General features: G+C 40.0%; 1 protein-coding gene across 4 annotated transcripts in view; it reads left to right on the top strand.

The window, feature by feature from the left end:
* Positions 1-17405, top strand: part of arhgef10la (Rho guanine nucleotide exchange factor (GEF) 10-like a) — a 130542-nt gene that overhangs the window by 13489 nt on the left and 99648 nt on the right. The window contains exons 1-7 of one of the 4 annotated variants that reach the window (XM_085160898.1): positions 3178-3338; positions 5793-5820; positions 12563-12723; positions 14703-14780; positions 14875-15005; positions 16221-16316; positions 17056-17164. In XM_085160898.1, coding sequence (XP_085017024.1) covers positions 3320-3338; positions 5793-5820; positions 12563-12723; positions 14703-14780; positions 14875-15005; positions 16221-16316; positions 17056-17164 — 622 coding nt within the window. In that variant the 5' untranslated portion in view covers positions 3178-3319. Of the gene's footprint in view, positions 1-3177; positions 3339-5792; positions 5821-12562; positions 12724-14702; positions 14781-14874; positions 15006-16220; positions 16317-17055; positions 17165-17405 lie in introns of those variants that run through there. The other 3 variants (XM_085160896.1, XM_085160895.1, XM_085160897.1) reach the window with 3 other exon arrangements.

Genomic DNA, 17405 nt, shown 5'->3' with positions numbered 1-17405 from the left:
CAGCGTAAATAATTGGCCAGTCTAATGTGTACACTGGGGGCTGTGCGATTATCGTTATTATATTTTTAAGGAGAAGAGTCAGCAATCTTCTTTAAAAAGTTATTTATAGTAAACAGATGTGCTATTTATTTATTTATTTATTTTTCAGATATTTTTAAATGTCAAGGGATTTGCCAATTTTACATTTGAACTGAAACAGGTAGTCCCTTTGAAATCCTTTTAAGACCACCCATTTACTCACGTTTTTATCTTCCACTACAAAACTTAACTCTATCAAACATATCAAAGCCACACATCAAACAGATAAAACCATGGGATTTCATACTCACTTTGGTTGATGGACTACATACAGTCCAAGTCAGTCTTGATTGAAATGATTGTGCAATACCATATATTAAGAAAAATAACCTTCAGAAATGCCTTTTTTCCTTCCATTTTTTTTAATTTAAGAAGAGGATTTTATTAAAAAACCAAGTGAAAGGCCGCTCTTGCTCAGCTTGCTTAAAAATTCCCTAGGCATCAGAAAGTATTAGGCTATTTCCTGTAAAATTATCTTCTGATTTAAGGCAGTTTCCATTTACAAAACAGATGATGAACAGCCTGAGAGCCTACTGCCATGTGGTACAATGTAAGCTTCACAGTGGAGAGGCACAAAAACTGACAATTACAGTCTTTGTGCTTCAAACAACTTGTCTAGATCTAGAATTACTTATAATTTTCCAGACATTTTCACACCTGCACAGCAATGCTGGCAGCAGCACAAAAAATGATGATATTAATTTTATTAAAACGTAATGCTAGCCATCCAAAGTGGACCCTAGTTGTGGCCTCCAGCCGCATGTTTGACACTCCTCAAATGTTAACAAACCGCCAGCCAACATGCCGACGCTTGTCACAGAGCAACAGCAGCCTGCAGACACAATCCACCTTTGCATAATAACAGTATGTGATTGCATTCACGGCAACGAGCTACCGCAAGGTAACTTCGGGCGGCGATCGTGTGGGTAGCTGTTAACTTGCTCTTTACGGAAGTTATATTCCTTGTTTTTTGCTTTTTGCGAACTGTCTTTTCATCAATGTACAACCCTGCATCAACAGCTTTATTGGGCACGCGGTAAGGCTAGCCATTCTCGTACAGCCTCTAAAATGGACACAGGTAAACAAACGGATATGAACAGAAATATCTAAAATAAGTAATTTACTCGTGTAGGCATCGACAAAAAATAGTAATCCAATCCATGTCCTGAAATTATTGACGAAACTAGCTGGCATAGTTAGATATGACGTTACTCAAACTCAGCACTGGGCAGCCGCATAAACTAGTTCATGGACAGCAGTTAGCGGTCATCGGCTTTTAAGGTAGTAAAAGACCGTCGCGGTAAGAGATGCGCAAAGCTACTTTTTTTTTTTTTATACATTGTGTCCCGAAAACAGGTAACGTGACACCCAGAGCACTCTCTAAACACCTCTAGCCTGAGCAGCAATGCAATATACGTGGCTCGTTGGTCTAGGGGTATGATTCTTGCTTAGGGTGCGAGAGGTCTCGGGTTCAAATCCTGAAGTATGTTTCATTTTTATTAGTAAAATTCACCATTATAGGTGAAGAGAGCTTCTCTGTCAGCATGCAGTGGTTATTTGTGCATATTTATCTTACAGTTCTATTTCTGTACATATGTGCTTCATTTTCTTTAATAATTTGCCTCATATTTGCTGTTTTGCTATTATTGACGTTAAGGACTTCAGTGAATTACACAGAGTCAGTAGGTACTTTCAGCTGCCCCTTTGTTTCCCAAGGTGTTATGACAGGACATGCATCACATGTGTGATTTGGCACAGACTTTTTTTCCCTTCCTCGGGATGGGCATCTGGTGTAATATCTGCTCCTTGAGGCTGGGTGTTTCTCCTCCTGGCTTCTCCCAAGAATCTTTTGCAAACACGATGACTGTGTAATCTACATCATAGATTTACCACCTTCATAATAGTACTTAGTCTGTTTTCATTGTTATGTTTTCTTAGTACTAGATTACAATACAGCTGGGGTAGGCACACAACCCTCCATGACCCTGAATTAGATAAGTAGAAGAGAATGAATGGATGGGTGGATGGATTATAATTACTCATGTAAAAAATTCCAGATGTGGAAATACTGTATAATTTATAAAAAGTGTTTTTAATAAGCATCCAAAGCTTTGCACTCAAAGTTTTACATCCTCCTGTCTTTTGGTCTAAAAAGCAAATAAATGTCTGTCAAATGTAGTGAGGTAGAAGTATGAAATAGAATAAAGTCAGCAGTATAAGTGAAAATGACTGTGTGGTTGGCTGTACAGGGGTTTCAAGTCATCAAAATGATACCTATTCTGGTTACAAAACTCTATTAAAAGTACAACTGAAAGTACAAATGGAAAATAATGGAGCTTTCTTATCGACAAAAGTGAAGGTTACTGTTTTGATATTTTTCACCTGTGAAACCCACAAGCTCCAGCCCTGTGTTATATTACGCAACTTCCATTAAACTGCCCCTGGGCATAACGGTGAACTGCACCTACTGCCACTGCCTAATAGCTCATCTCAGGTAAGCTGAGATGTAAATGTGATTTTTCATCACTTAATGTGATCTGATCTGTTTTCTGTAGCAAGACAGAGTCTCAGTGACTTCAACCAGTTGCTTGTGGATTTAATCTCTCCTTAAAATGATTTAATTGTTGCCCGAAGCAGACAGGCGTTAGAGAGCAGAGTTAACTTTCCTCTTAATTGGATCAACTTATGTAGATATAAGTATGATATATTTCAGGGTTCGTACGGGTGCTTGAAATCCTTGAACATGCTTGAATTTTAATGTTGTCTTTTCAAGGTTTGAAAAGTGCTTAAATTACAGATGTGGTGCTTAAAAGTGCTTGAAAGTGTAACTGTATTTCATTCACCACAAATAACTATCTGATTGAATAGTTTTCTTATCAGATAGAGAAATAAAATGACTCGCAAAATGTAAAAGTAACATTAGCCAGATACTAGGGGTGCAACAATACTCGTATCGATATTGAACCGTTAGATACAGTGCTTTCGGTTCGGTATGCATATGTATCGAACAATACAAAATTTTTAATTTATTTTCTCAACTTTAATTCTGACGATGCTGTCTGTGTTGAGCGCTCAGTGTGTCTGTGCTCGACAGTGCAGCCTAGGCGGAGTAGTCGAATGCAGATTCACTGAGCGCAGGGCAAGCTAGCGAGACAGAAGTTAAGCTCTCCTTGCAACGTGGCAAATTGAACCTCCCCCACCCTCATTCAGATCTGGCGTTTGGAACTATTTTGGTTTTCATATGACGTATGACCCTGAAGGTAAGCGCGTCATGGACAAAAGTAAAACAGTATGTCAGATGTGCCACGCAATGCTTAATTACATTGGTGGGAACTAGTGGTTAGCGCAGTTAGCTCGTTAACGTGTTGGCCGTCCAGCCCTACCCACGGGGCCATCCGCGGTAGCTCGTTAACGGAGATTTGCCGTGTTGTGGCGTTAACGTCATTTCAGATTAATGCTGACAGCACATTTACTCCGACATCATCCTAGTGCAAAGACAAGTGGAAGCAGACAAAAACAACAAGCACGCATGCTGCAAACTTTACTCGAGTCATTTAGACAGCCGTTAGCACATGATTCTCATTATGGGGACCTGATATGTTTAATATGGTGCTGAGAATATAGCCCAGAAGAAGCGTATAGTATAGCTTTTATTTTGGAAAGAGACGTTTCTCTGTAATAAACTTTCTTTTCCAAAGATGAGTGATTTCTTGATCAGATAGATTTAATTTATTTTATTATTTTGTTGTTTCAGCAACATTAAATTTAAAAACTGTACTTTTGAGTTAAATATATATATTTATAATTTTAATAAATGACAAATTAAAAAGGCATGAACATTTTTTTTTGTATCGAAAAAATATGGAACAGTGACACCAAAGTATCAAACCTAACCGTGAATTTTGTGTATTGTTGCACCCCTACCAGATACATAACTAGCCAACTTAAGGCTTTCTGGTTAACCCTCTGGGGTTGACAGACCCAGGGTCTCCATTTCAACTTGGGTCAAACATGCGGACTTCAAACTATATACCTGTTTTTAAATTGTGTTGATAGGCCACGTAAAACCGATGTTTTTTTTCTGAATACAACAGTGGCGTTTACTCCGGGAAGAAACGGTTAAAATTGCATTTTCTAAGGAGAGTGCTAGCAAACACGCTTTGCTTGTGAGTGAAAAAAGAAACGACCAATCAAAAAATGATATGGCATCGTCGCATTTGGTTGTTTGGGAAGAGGCGGAAGTTTTAGGAGTGATCAAAAGAGAGTGAGAGTTTTGATACGTGAGAGATTTGTGACGTTTCCCGTGTTTGTAGTCTCAAGTTAGTGTGTTGTCTTGTGTAGTTAGTGTGTAGTGTAGTCGTTGTTTTGTTTTGTGTGTCAGTTCTACTAGTGAATGTCACAGTTGCTGCAACAAAGCCACCAAAGGCAGATTGCAGTGTAAACGCTGAGTGACACACCTGCTGTCAGACCTGCAGGTTTATCCCTGTGCTGTTCTCATCTGTCTTATAGTGGACACAAACAATTTTTTGGAGTTGCATAGATAATTTGTGTGCCTTCTTATTTGATGCAGAACACCTGATTGTTCTGTACATAGTTTTAAATGGTTATATAAAAAACGTCTGAGCCTTGGCTGCATTTTTAGGTAAATAGTACCATATAACTTTGTTGTTTGCAAAACTTCTGCATATTTTTTAAAAGTGTACAATTTGCATTTCAAGTTATGAAAATGATTCGTTAAACATGCTTGTGGTTTTTACAGTAAAAAATATCACTTTCTACTCGTATTTTAAATTTTGTCTGAATTTAGATAAATTGTGCTGATACAGTTTGTCAAAATGAGAAAATAACAAAGAACAAAGAATAACAAAGAATACAAAGAATAGCCACTTGTTTCTGTGCTACCAAAGTTCCCGGCTTTCATTCAAAATGTGTTTATCATCAGCACCTACACATTAAACTACTTAAACATTATAAATGTCTTCAAGCTCACACTGAGGCCTGCGCTGGAAAAGTTTGAAAAGGGACCTTGAAAGTGCTTAAAAAGCTTGAATTTGACCCTGAAAAAGGCGTATGAACTCTGATATTTACTACCTGGCTAATGTTGCCACATAGGCCCTGGTAATTACATGCTCAGATAAAGAGGGAGATTTAGGTCTTGGAGAAGTCCTGTTGGACAAAGTGGAGTGATTAGTCCTTAATTAAAAAGCTTTTTTAGCAAGTATGTGTGGTAATCCGTTAAGTGGGCTGTGAGATGCGTAGGGGAATTCTGAGTGTCGATAACAGTGTGTAGTGGAGGTCTTATGTAATCTAGGGCTGAGAGCAGCTAAAATGTAGATTCTTCCCTCACTTCGATGACTCAAGCTTTTGTGAAAGGTGCCAAAGTAGATTGATTGTAGCCTTTGATTAAGGGCACTTTTTTTTTTGTACAGAACGTATGCCATCACAATACATTACAATCATGCAAATCACTTTTAGCTGTGGGTTATACACACATTGCTTCACTTCTAGTAACACTCATGAGTTTATTTAAATTCTAAACACAAATTTAGTTTATGAAAATTTCTGCATACGAGTAGTAAATAAATAATAAATACACCAGAGTCACAAAATGTCTTTTTATCATGTGGTAAAGTTTCATTTTAAAGTTTTTACGCAGTGCTTCATTTTCTTCGGAATAATTTGCCTCATACTTGCTGTTTTGCTCTCTTTGACAGATGTTCCAGTTACTGAGTCACCCAACTGGTAAGTTGCCTTTGATTATGATCAGACCATGGGGAAAACCACTCAAGGGTGGTGGAGAAAGTAAACTCATTACTATTATGTCATTACGCCTGCGATAATGTCATGCTTGCACTTCATCCAAACACGACATTGAGTGGGAGATACTGTGACGTTATAACATTTAGATGCCAGATGACATGTCACAGATAATGACGAGGTAATGTCAAGTATGAAGTGCTTCTGCTGATACAGTTCTAGAGGGAAATCACTGGATTGCCTGACTCACAATGATGCATACAGTATATTAGGATTAGCCTCATCTATAATTCCTAATGTAGTAATGTAAATTTTGCAAGTTTTTTTTGCAATGCAATTTAGTTTTCTTCATATAGCACCAAATCATAACATATGTCAACTTAGCTCATTTTACATAGTAAAGACTAGACCTGGTTTCTCTCCATTATCCTTTGCAAATGTCTCCCTAGTGGAAATGAAGCAAGTCTAAATGTATGCATGTACTGACAGTGAGGTGCATGTCGATTACAAAAACGGGGACAGCGTTTCTGTGAAGACCCGTGTGTTTGTTTTTGTTATTGCTTTGAGTAGAACAAATTGAATTCCATTAATCTTCATTGTATAAGTGTTGTGGTACCTGTTAAAGCTCTGCACATATGGAACGCCCACAAGTTCATTCCATTTATTTATTTTTTGTTGGTGTTGTTGCTGATTAGACTTCTTAGAACTGTGTGGGCGTGTATGACTATAAATGACAGCTCCCTCCCTCGCCTGTTAGCTTTGCTCTGAGATGTGGGGGAGGACTTCATGTACTCATATCTGTACACAGAGTCCTCACATAATTCCAAGCAGAAGTCTGACTGCCTCCAACCTGAGGAGTGGTCTAATCAGCCAGAATAGCTGAATATGCTTGTGTGGGTGTACAGGGACATTAGGAGGCAGATCACGCCATAACTTGGCGCATAATACTAACTGCGTGGTTCTCTTCCACTGGGAGTACATTTTACTTATTTTTGTTGAGTTTTTGGAAATATTACATATAATATTTGACATTCACGAATGAAACTTTCTACATGCATGAATACATGATAATCCAGTATCTGACTCTGAATCATTGGAAATGTAAAATGAACAGCAGACAAAATATCAATTCCTGAGAAGGTGCATGAAATGACCTCGATATTGATGCAGTCAGAAATCATCTTTCATGCAGTTAAGATGATTTGCTGTGAGGCGTCTGCATAGTAAATGATGATTTGATAGTTTATTGATTCCACTAAGGAAACTGTCTTTTTGCCTCCTGCTCTCCACAGGGAGGTCAGCAGTCAAAGTCACTTACAGAACAGAAACCCAGACACTGACGTGCAGACTTAGAGTTTCTCCAAAGCATATTTCAGCTCACGGTGAGTTTGAACTCACCGTGAGCTTGAAAGGCAGTCATCCTATTAAATCCCCAAAGGCAAAATCCATTGCGACAGTCAATAATAAGGAAAATAAAATGAACACTGAAATTAGCCGCAATATACAAACACTTGACTTACACTAGTTATATAGTTACAGCTGAACTTACCAAGAGGTAGATTATCCTAGATTCTAAGTGGTATGTTTGCTTTAAAAAAAGGACAGTTCTAGCTACCCATAATCACTCAGGATGACTCAGGGTTCACGACTCAAGTGTAGAGCAAAAACTGACCCGTGTGTTTCAGTCCCACAGGAGACACATTTAAGAAAAAGCTGTACAATGTCAGTGATAGAAAGGTGTCAGAACGCAGGAAAGATTGCTGTGTGTGGATATATGTAGCGACAGACTGGTCAAAGAGCTCACACTGACCCCATCTCCTATGTTGAAAGTGCTTTAATAGGCATGTGAGTGCATGGAAGTAGACGTGGTCTGATGAGTCACATTTGCTGTTACACCGTGTGGTTGACTGTCTATGTGGCAGCAGGACACACTATTTTAAAAAGGCTGCAGAGGCACGCTATGGGCAGTATACTGGGTCTTAGCATTGATTTAGATTTTATTTATCAGTGTCGTGCTTCGGCAGATTAATAGCTCTTACTCTACTACAAAAATAGTTTCGGAATAGATTTAGGTATTGACTTGGCCTCTGAATTCCCTGGTGCTCCGATCAAATATCTGGGGGTTGTGCTGGAAGATTTAGCTGTTTTTTGTTCTTCTTAGCTTTGTAGCTTATACTGCTTTTTGTACTATATTTTACACACTGACCTTGTGTGCAGTTCTATTGTTTTTAGTTCTGTCTATGAAAAAAAAAACCCCCATTAAAACTACAAAAAAAGACAAAAAAAACCCCTTTGGTTTGAGATCTCATCAGAATAATTTCTCTCTACCCTCTGTGCTTGCTTGATGGAAACCATGAGGTCTTCCACCTGTGCTTCTAGGAAGTGTGTTCAGAAACCTCTGCTGATAGTTTGGATTCCTGTCGACTTTCCTGCGCTGAAAGAAGTTGCCTGTGTCTGTACACAGGTGTGAGCGTGTCTGTATGTGTACATTTCTGCTGTGTGCATATGTGAGCGCATAAATGATTATATACGTGTGTGGCTGCGTGCCTGTGTGTGTGCGATAAAGTCACAGCGAGGTCTTGGCAATTTCTCATTCAGGAAGATTTCTGCTGAGTGCACATTTCCAGTTTGGTTTAGTCAATAGTCTGCCTTTTAAAGAAAAGCTATCAATAGCACTTTCCACAATCAAGGTGTTAAGACTGTCAGCACATCCACTAAATCTGTCAGCAGTTTTAGAATAATATTGCCAAAATTACTTTGCGAATGTTATTGTAGAAATATGTGTTTTTTTTTAGCACTGCTATGACAGCATATCAGCTCGTTACAGCTATTAGGCTCAAAGCAGCACTTCTCTCCTGAGTTTTATGTGCATGCCAGTGTTTGATACCAGCATTTACCATTAACACTTGACAGATAGTTTTCATTAAACGGATGACACGGAACCTCAGCATTGAAAAGATTAGCACAAAAGATACCATGACAACGTGTCTGCATGCATCTGTTTTATGCACACAGAGCTTTAACCTTACCGAATAATTTTCCTTTTTCACTTTTTGTTGTTTTTCCCCACAGAAGTTTTTTGCCTTCACCTTTTTTTTCCCCTTTTGCAACTTCGCGGGGAACTTTACACATTTGCCCTTGGAAAGCAACGTGTCTAATCTACCATGAAGAACACATTTATTTTTCACAGCCACTTTGTTTGAAGAACTCTCACCTTGTGCTTCCCTCTGTTGGTTGTGCTGTGAACGAAAAAGAAACAAAGATGATTCTTTAAAAACATTCAAAGCAAACTAGTATATAAATATAACGAGAAGCCATGAACTCAAGACTTGCAGTGCAGTCTAATTGGAGTCTGTCATTGCTGTACAGAAAAGCTTGGCATTAACACAGTGTGCAATTTGGAAAAGGTTCAGGATAAGTAGTGGGCAGATACAGGGTTACTCAGTGTGCTTAATAAAAACACTAAAAGTGCTACTGTTTATTATTTGTTCTTTAAATTATGTTTGGACACATTGACTTAGATGATGATCATTCAGATCACTGTGGCGGGGTGTGGTTTGTGGTTCAGCTGGGGATGTGTTCACAACGTTTAGTGGCGTGTAGTGTCTGCGCTGCACCCAGCGGTGACGTGGGGGTCGTCGGACGCTTACTCTGGTGAGAAGGAGATGACGGGGCCCCGCCGGCTCCAGTAATTCACTCCATGGGAGATTTTCCACTCGAACAGCATCGTGATGACACCCTACGCTCAGCCTTTCACCAAGTGATAAGAATTGATGGTCACACGGTGTGCCCTGATGCAGCGCTGACCTACCTGCATTTTGTATTGATTAAAGATGGGCTTTAGCGAGTGAGTCGTGACACTCGCACAGAAGAGGAACACGCCCAGCTGTTGGCGCCTAAGAGCTGCTGCGAAATGAATCTCCAGGCGGCTCATTATAACCCAGTGGCAGGGATTATGGGATATGACAATACTCTGGAATGAATTATGGCCCAAATTATTGGCCGTGCATTTGGGGGGATGTGCATCGATGGTGCGTGTCCAGCCTGGGATGTGAGCTGGTCAACTGACCGGCCATACCAAAAGAACCTTTGCGCCCTTTGCCATTAGTGGAGGACCCTTTTGAGCACATTGGTATGGAGAGTAGGCTAGGCCGGATAGCTCCCCGGCCTAAGTTGGGCAATGGAGGGTTGTGGCGGGATGTGTGGTGTCAGGGGAGGTTTTCCACGCCTTCCCTACTTCAGTAGGATGCCGAGACCAGGGGAAGGTGTGCTTCACAGAAAGAGGTGGCTGAAAAGCCTTATGAGCAGGAAGCAAATTGTAAATAAAGTCATTCACGTGTCTATAACACCGTGTGCTTTGGGTCCTTTCTACCACACATATTATGAGCAATCACCAGAGAAATTCTGATAATTCCAAAGGGTCACTTTTCCTTTTAGCTCTATCTGAGATGATCAGGAGAGATCGAGGGGCTAAAACGGGTAGAGACTTGGCATATTGCACTGCTCTGGTGTTGTTGGTAAAGAGAATGGAAACAGATGGAAATGCAGTATTTGCATTCAAGCAGCTTCCACTTTAGGCTGTGCTCTGCCCCAGGCTATGTCATTTGCATTGAAAAATCATTCCTCTTTCTCTCCTTAAGCTATATGACTCACTAGGGCTTATAGGCGGAGATAAGTTGTGACGGGGGTGCACAAAAATATTCCTGGATCGATTGCTACCCTGCTCAAATTACTCATACTTGACAATAATGCACACAGTCAGGGAGGCAATCTGTGTATCACTATTGTTCTGACTCTGCTCTTTTCCCACACAAGTAATTTTAATGACAAGAGATCAGTTCATTGCAAGAAATGTGAAGAGAAATAGCTCTTTTTTTGTTTTCATGTGGGTGGAGATCCTTTTTGTCCTTCAGATTGAGATGAATGATGCCACATCATAGACAATGCATCAGAGTAATACTTTGCAGAACTTGACACCACTGTAAAACCAAACGGTATTATCAGTAGCTGTAATACAACATGTTGGCAAGGCGTATCTGCTTCCACCTATGGGGCAGGCGTTTATTGTGCAACAGGGAAACATGGCACAAACGAGAACTGAAGAAATGAAGATATATATATGAAAATATTTACAATACCTTTTGTGTGTATATGTAGAGACATAACCAATGTGAAAGAGGAGAGCATTTAAAACAGTGTTTGTGATGTTTCCATCATGCAATGCTTCCATTACAAAAACTCAGTTAATCTTACCTTTCCATAGTCCAAAGATCGCAGATGGTACAAACGCCTTCCTGCTAGCTTTGATCATTGTACACATGCTCCCACAGTGAAAGACAACAGTTTGCAAGATTGTTGAATACCAACAGTGTATTTCAAGCTTGCAAGGCTACCTCCCCAGCAGTTCCCATGGACTACATTCTTCTGGCACGTCTCATTTGTCTACCAGTTGCCCATCACCTTGAGTAGCTGCTGCTGCTGGTACTGGCATTGCAAGTGTTGCTGAGGTGTTTAGCTGAGAGACAATTTAATTAGTGTAGATGAGATTCTCCTACATGCTGGATCCTGTCATATTATCAGTCATGTGGGGGAGAAAAATGCCTCACTGGCAGCATCAACACAAGCATTGTGATAGCTGTATCAACACGATTCCCCCCTGTGGTGCTAGAGTCTGATTTTAATAGCTGGTTCAGGGCATGTTTTCATTCATAAAGCCAGTAGTAATTATAGTCCGCCTCAGGCATGACAGACAATGATATGACAGTGCTCAGGGACAAGTTAAGTGACTCAAGTAGCACACTTTGGGCTTTGCAAAAGTTCTTGTGAATAATTGAATCAGCAAAGTATAGCCCAGTTACAACTGAGGGTATCACTGTTTTTTGGGATTTTTTTTTAATGGCATAACATTGCTGTCACAAGATTTAAACAATAATTCTACAATATGTAGCTATTTTCAGCATTGGTAGGAAGATGTTCATGACCAAAGGGCCTCTAAATACCATTAAAAAACTCAACACCAACAACTCAAAAATACACAAAAAAGAAAGCAATGAGACAGGTTATAGAGGCTGAGCAGTCCTCTTAATTTAATCTTGGTTTCACAACTGTATCTCAAAACACATAGTGGCACAATGTCCACGTACGGTTTAGTGTTCATTTATATGATAGAAATCTGTGAAATTTTCCTGTTTCTGGTGGCTTGGTAAAAATGATGTTGACTTTTACTTTTGATGTTTGAAAACGCTTGATTAAACGAAACACAAATGAGAAAACAAGCTGAAATTATGTTAGAGACTTTTCTTTGGTCGTTGGACGGTGCCAGAATTCCCCAATGCAGGAAAAAAAACAGTCATCACTTCCAACCAAATTTCTTTGAAATCAGTTTTTGTCTTGGAGAAACCTCTTTTAAATATCAAATAAGCACAAAGACAAAAGGGAAAACAAAACATCCTCTAGCCAAATTGGGAAAAGAATTATGTTCCTGTTTCCGAAAGAAGTTACTTCAGAAACATCACATGAATTTGACAGTAGCAAGATGTGTTCTGTCACACTTTAGGGAGTGTGCATTTGCACGCTTGAACAGCAAAGAACTATTTTCGACCACCCCCCACCCACCCATCCACCTCCAACCACTCTGCCTCCCCTTCCTCCCATTGAAATTAACTTATTATGAGGCACACAGAACTCGGTGTTAGTTTAACTGTGCTAATGTTTGGGTACCTTCCAGTGCCTCAGCAGCAGAAGCAGATGAGCCCAGTGCTTCAGTTCCTTGTGTAGGAGAGGCGCTCCGGGGGCTTCCTGTGGCACCATCAGCTGTGGAGTCCCCGGTCGATTCAGGAGACCACAGCAAAGAAACCGTCAAGCAAGGCTCGAGGGGCATCCCTGAAGGTACGAAGCTAAATTATATTGACAGTGAACCGTGCACCTTATATTGTAGATCAAGGGTTCAATTTCAGACCAAAAAAGATTAAACCTAAGCTTGCCTTGGGACTCCAACTCATTCCACCTATGTATTACAGTGTTCACATTGCGGATAGATCTGATAGAAAAACCAATACAGCCTCCAGAATTGGGTAAACAGTACTGTGGACCACACCATAATGAAACTGGCAATATGAATTGTAAACAGTATTTTGTTAGTATCACACATTCCATCTCTTGACCTTGATCAAAGGTGGCAAGAACACCATATTACAAATCTGTGGTCATCTCATGGCTCATTGATTTCTTCATTGAAAGGCCAGACACACATAAAGATGCCTTCATGTGTATAAACACATATGTACCCCTTTCAAACATATACTGATACAACACAGACTGACACACACACACACACACTCTCTCTCTCTCACACACACACACACACACACACACATTCTGTGCCATGATTTGATTTCTACACAGACATGACATGAATCCAATTAATTTAGGACGAGGATCAATAGAGTACCATTTCCATGAGGGAAAATTGCTTTCGGATTTCGACTCAGTCAGCAGTGCTGCTGTTTGAAGGTGGCTCAGAAACGGGAGATGTAAAGGAGCCCTGCAGTACTGCATGACGTTTTTTATGTCCCACCCCTCTGATGCATTTTCACACAGGGGCCTCTGCTTTAGTCTGAATGTGTACAATGCAGTTAAATTGATCAAATAATGGAAGTATATTAAACCTTTCTTCCTGATATCTAAAATTAAAATACAGAAAATGGTAGCTGCAAGCTGACTTAAAGCAAGAAAAATGACTACAGTTGTGCTGATGCTAATGAGAAATTTATTACTATTTCACGCTTGCCACATTTTCAGATAAAGTCTTCAATTGTCGGACTTTGTATTTTGCATGTGGATTAACCTGCGCTGGAACCAAAGTTGTGTAGAGTCATCGTGAATAATTAAGTTTTTTCTCTTTCTTAAAGCAACAATATATTTTTGTGATCATAGATATTATATGGATTAGAGTGTGCCTTTAGATGCAGTAAGAACTAAGAATGAGTTTATTCAAACGTCATTTTCTTGCTGTGGAGAAAAGTTAAATATAAAGTAAGAAAACACAGTGAAGAACTTCTGGTATACCACATTTAAAGTAAAAAGCCATGTTCCCAAGAGGCCCAGTCACTTTGCCGATATGCTGGGAGTCAGGCTGATAGCCCAACTCCAGTTGTTTTCTTCTCTGTTGTGAATCCTCTTTGAATGCACAGGCATCGGAAACCAAGCGAGGTATAACGAACATTTGTGGAGCTAATCCTTTTTTGTTGGGGGATAAAAGAGAGAAAGAAAAGAATAGTTTATCTTCTGGCTTGTATTGCAAGGTTATTTTAAATTTTAGACTCAATAATCCATGATAGAATTCACATCTTCAGTCAGATTAATTGAAAACAGTGATTGTTGCTGTTCAGGGTTTAGGGGAAAGTGTTGCAGACAAATCACAGTTTAAGACCAAATCAATAAAGCTCACTGAGCTAAATTAGGCTGAAACACTCTCAAAGCAGTTAATGACAAATCCTGCCAAGCGTGGAGAGAGAATGGGTCAATAGCTCAAACAAGCCTGATACAATCATCTTATGTCATGTAGGCAAAGCCGTTGTGGCAACAGTACACAAGATACACATGATATTTGGCAGATCTCCCTATGAATCATGATGTTTAAATGCTGTTAATGGCATAAATATGGAAATATTCTAAAACTAAGTGACACCCAGAGTCTAAAAGATCGAGCATAAACATTCAGTCGGTGTAAAGCTCTGTTAGATTGTGTTTGCTGTTTTTTTTGAGAGATATAAAAGAATGATGTAACAAAAGCAGGTGCAAGTCAGAACAACGGTGTTTATTTCAACTCTCCTGTTTTACTCTGCCAACTCTATGCGTGACTGAAGCCGAACCACCGACAGCAGAGGCTTCGGAGGTGATCTATGATGATGTTCCAAGCGAAGAACCCCTCTCTCCTGATGAAGGTTAGGAGCTGTAGACGCCTATTCACTTTTTTTTGCTTGCTTTCTCACAAACCTCATTATGCAGCTTCTGATGTGTAATAGTTCTTGTGTTTAGCAGATATGATCTATGAAGACGTTCAGAGAGACACTGGTGCGTTGGAGGCAGGCAACGGATGGAGCTCCAGTGAGTTTGAAAGCTACGATGAGCATTCTGATAACGAGGCCAAACTACCAACAAAGAGCAAGGTAGAGCCTGTGTGAATGCATCCGTTTCCTTCTCTACACAAGTTGTCATTTCTCTAGATTGTAAATGGCAGCATGACTGACCAGGTTGTTTTGGTTGGTTTCCAGCAGATAGGAAAAAAAAATGTGTGACTATTTCATCTGGTGCTTCTGCTGTGCAGTTGTCTTTATTAATGTATAGAACTGTAAGGAAACTATAAATAACATAAATAATGTATACCAGGCTGTCTAGCTTTATACTTTCATTGTGGGATGAAAGTAAACAGAAGGCATTTCTTTTTGAAAAGCCTCAGATCTCTTTGCCTCTTTTCTGCCAAGGATGCTGTTAATCAGTGTTCGGCTTCAGAGTGTCCTTCCACATGATGGCACTGTGTTCACATTCACAATGTGCTGCATTTCTTTTCATGCTTCACCAGCCTTCAACACGCATACACCGTTGCAGGCATGAGAAAAAATTTCAATCACTCTAATAAAAAAAAGTATTTTGCTCAGTTGAATCTTTATCAATGTATAGATGTATACCTACCTTTACATATTTTTACATATTGAAGGTGTTGATATAACTCCATGGTAATCCAAGAGAAGCTCAAGTTAAATTAATGCTTTGAGAAGCGAGGGAGACCATAGGTAGCAAAATGCTGCTTGTGAAGGGAGAGAAAAATGAGTTCAGGTAATTACACGAGGGTGTGCTGTGAAAATCCCTCCACAGGTCTCTTTGCAAACTTGTCCCAGGCCACTGAACAAAAGGAACGATTCAGCGTCACTGGTTTGACAATTAATGGTCCATTAGAGCCCAGTAACCCTTTTTGGCAAGTACAGCCTTGATCAAAAATATCCTTTTTTTAATTAGCTTCGTCCAATTAATTTTATACCAAGTATACCTAAAGTTCTCATCTTACCGAAGAAACCTGGGAGACCTGCAATAGAGTTTTCTTATTTAATATGTTCACTAAACCGCCTGAAACCCCTGCCATCCTTCTCTAAATCAAAGGCCATCAGTCTGATACAGCATAACCCCTCTGACCAATGCAGTGCTTCGAGCTTTCACTCTGCGCTTGTGATTAATTCCCAGTGTTTCGTTGCTTGTTTTGCCTTGATCTCTTTGCCTCCATTTCCCTTTTCTATTTCCTTTTTCCTGCTCTTTCATCCCCCTGTTGCCTTTTGTGGCTAAACACAACCCGCACCTATGCCCTGCCCTTCCTTGTCCGAAACCTGTAGCTCACTCCTGAAGTGCATCGGCTGAGGGAACGGTGTGCCAGGACCAAACGAGAACTGGCCATGAGGCTGTCTGGAAAACACAACTATGACATCAAGGTATATCTCCAGCAGCAAGTGAACACAGCAATATCTCACCGTGTCTTTAGAGAGCTAAAAATCACTGCTAGATGTTTGCCAATAGGATTGACCCTGAGCTGAAATATGCTGTCTTGTATGCTCAGCTGATGTAAAGGCTTAACTGGCTTGCTATACCATCCTTCCCAACTTTCCTGTGGACTCTGACTTTAATTTAAGATTCCTGGTCAGTCTATTGGTCTCTCTCTCTGACTCTCTCTTTTCCTGCCTGGTTTAATATTAAGATATATTTGTGGAACTCATTAATTATTAACTAATTTTCAGCATATTTGCTTCCATAAACACTAGCGCAACTTGCCCCCAATTAATGACCTACTTTCCTGAAGTAGCATTGTTTAAAAATACTAGCACTCTGGGTATATTCTGGGTCTGTGGAGTCTTGTTGCAGGGCTATTCTGATACTAAAGGTGGAGTTTGTGGTCAGCTGAATTCTCCCACCATGAGCTACGCAGCTCCGTTGCTCTCATGTGGAACTCTCTTACCATAATCTTCCCATGATACGCTCATAGACTCACTGATTAGAGCCTGTTCAGCGACCCACAGGCAGTTGCAGATGGTGAGATTCATGATGAGTCTACTGAGCGCCACTTCTCTCCATCTCTCTCCAGAGGTGCACAGTAGGTTACCAAGTTGCCACAGCATGGCACTTTCCTCATGCGCTAACACTCCTTTGTTGTCTCTGTCTGCTCTTTCTAACTAGGTTCAGCAGCTCATGAAGGCAGCAAGAAGCGGAACGAAGGATGGGCTTGAAAGGACCAAAATAGCCGTCATGCGAAAAGTTTCCTTCCTGCAGAGAAAAGATCAATTGGGTAATGCAGGAAAGTCTAAAACTTTGTAAATCTTGGTCAAGTGGCTTTTGGGGATAGAAGTTATACTATGTTTAGGAAGTTATGAAGTTTGGGTTTTGTAACTCTTTACAGTTGACACTTTGAATTATAGGCAGTTGCTTGTATATAAAGCTGGCCAAGCCAAAGAAGTGTTTCAGGGAGAGAGAGTAGAAAGTCTTACTTTTTCTTTATACAAATCCCTTCAGGGAGAAATGAAAGCACA

The sequence above is a fragment of the Neolamprologus multifasciatus genome, chromosome 5 (genome assembly GCF_963576455.1).
Source record: "Neolamprologus multifasciatus chromosome 5, fNeoMul1.2, whole genome shotgun sequence".
NCBI lineage: Eukaryota > Metazoa > Chordata > Actinopteri > Cichliformes > Cichlidae > Neolamprologus > Neolamprologus multifasciatus.
Note: the sequence above shows the minus strand (reverse complement) of the source record. Positions and strands in the feature narration are given on the sequence as shown.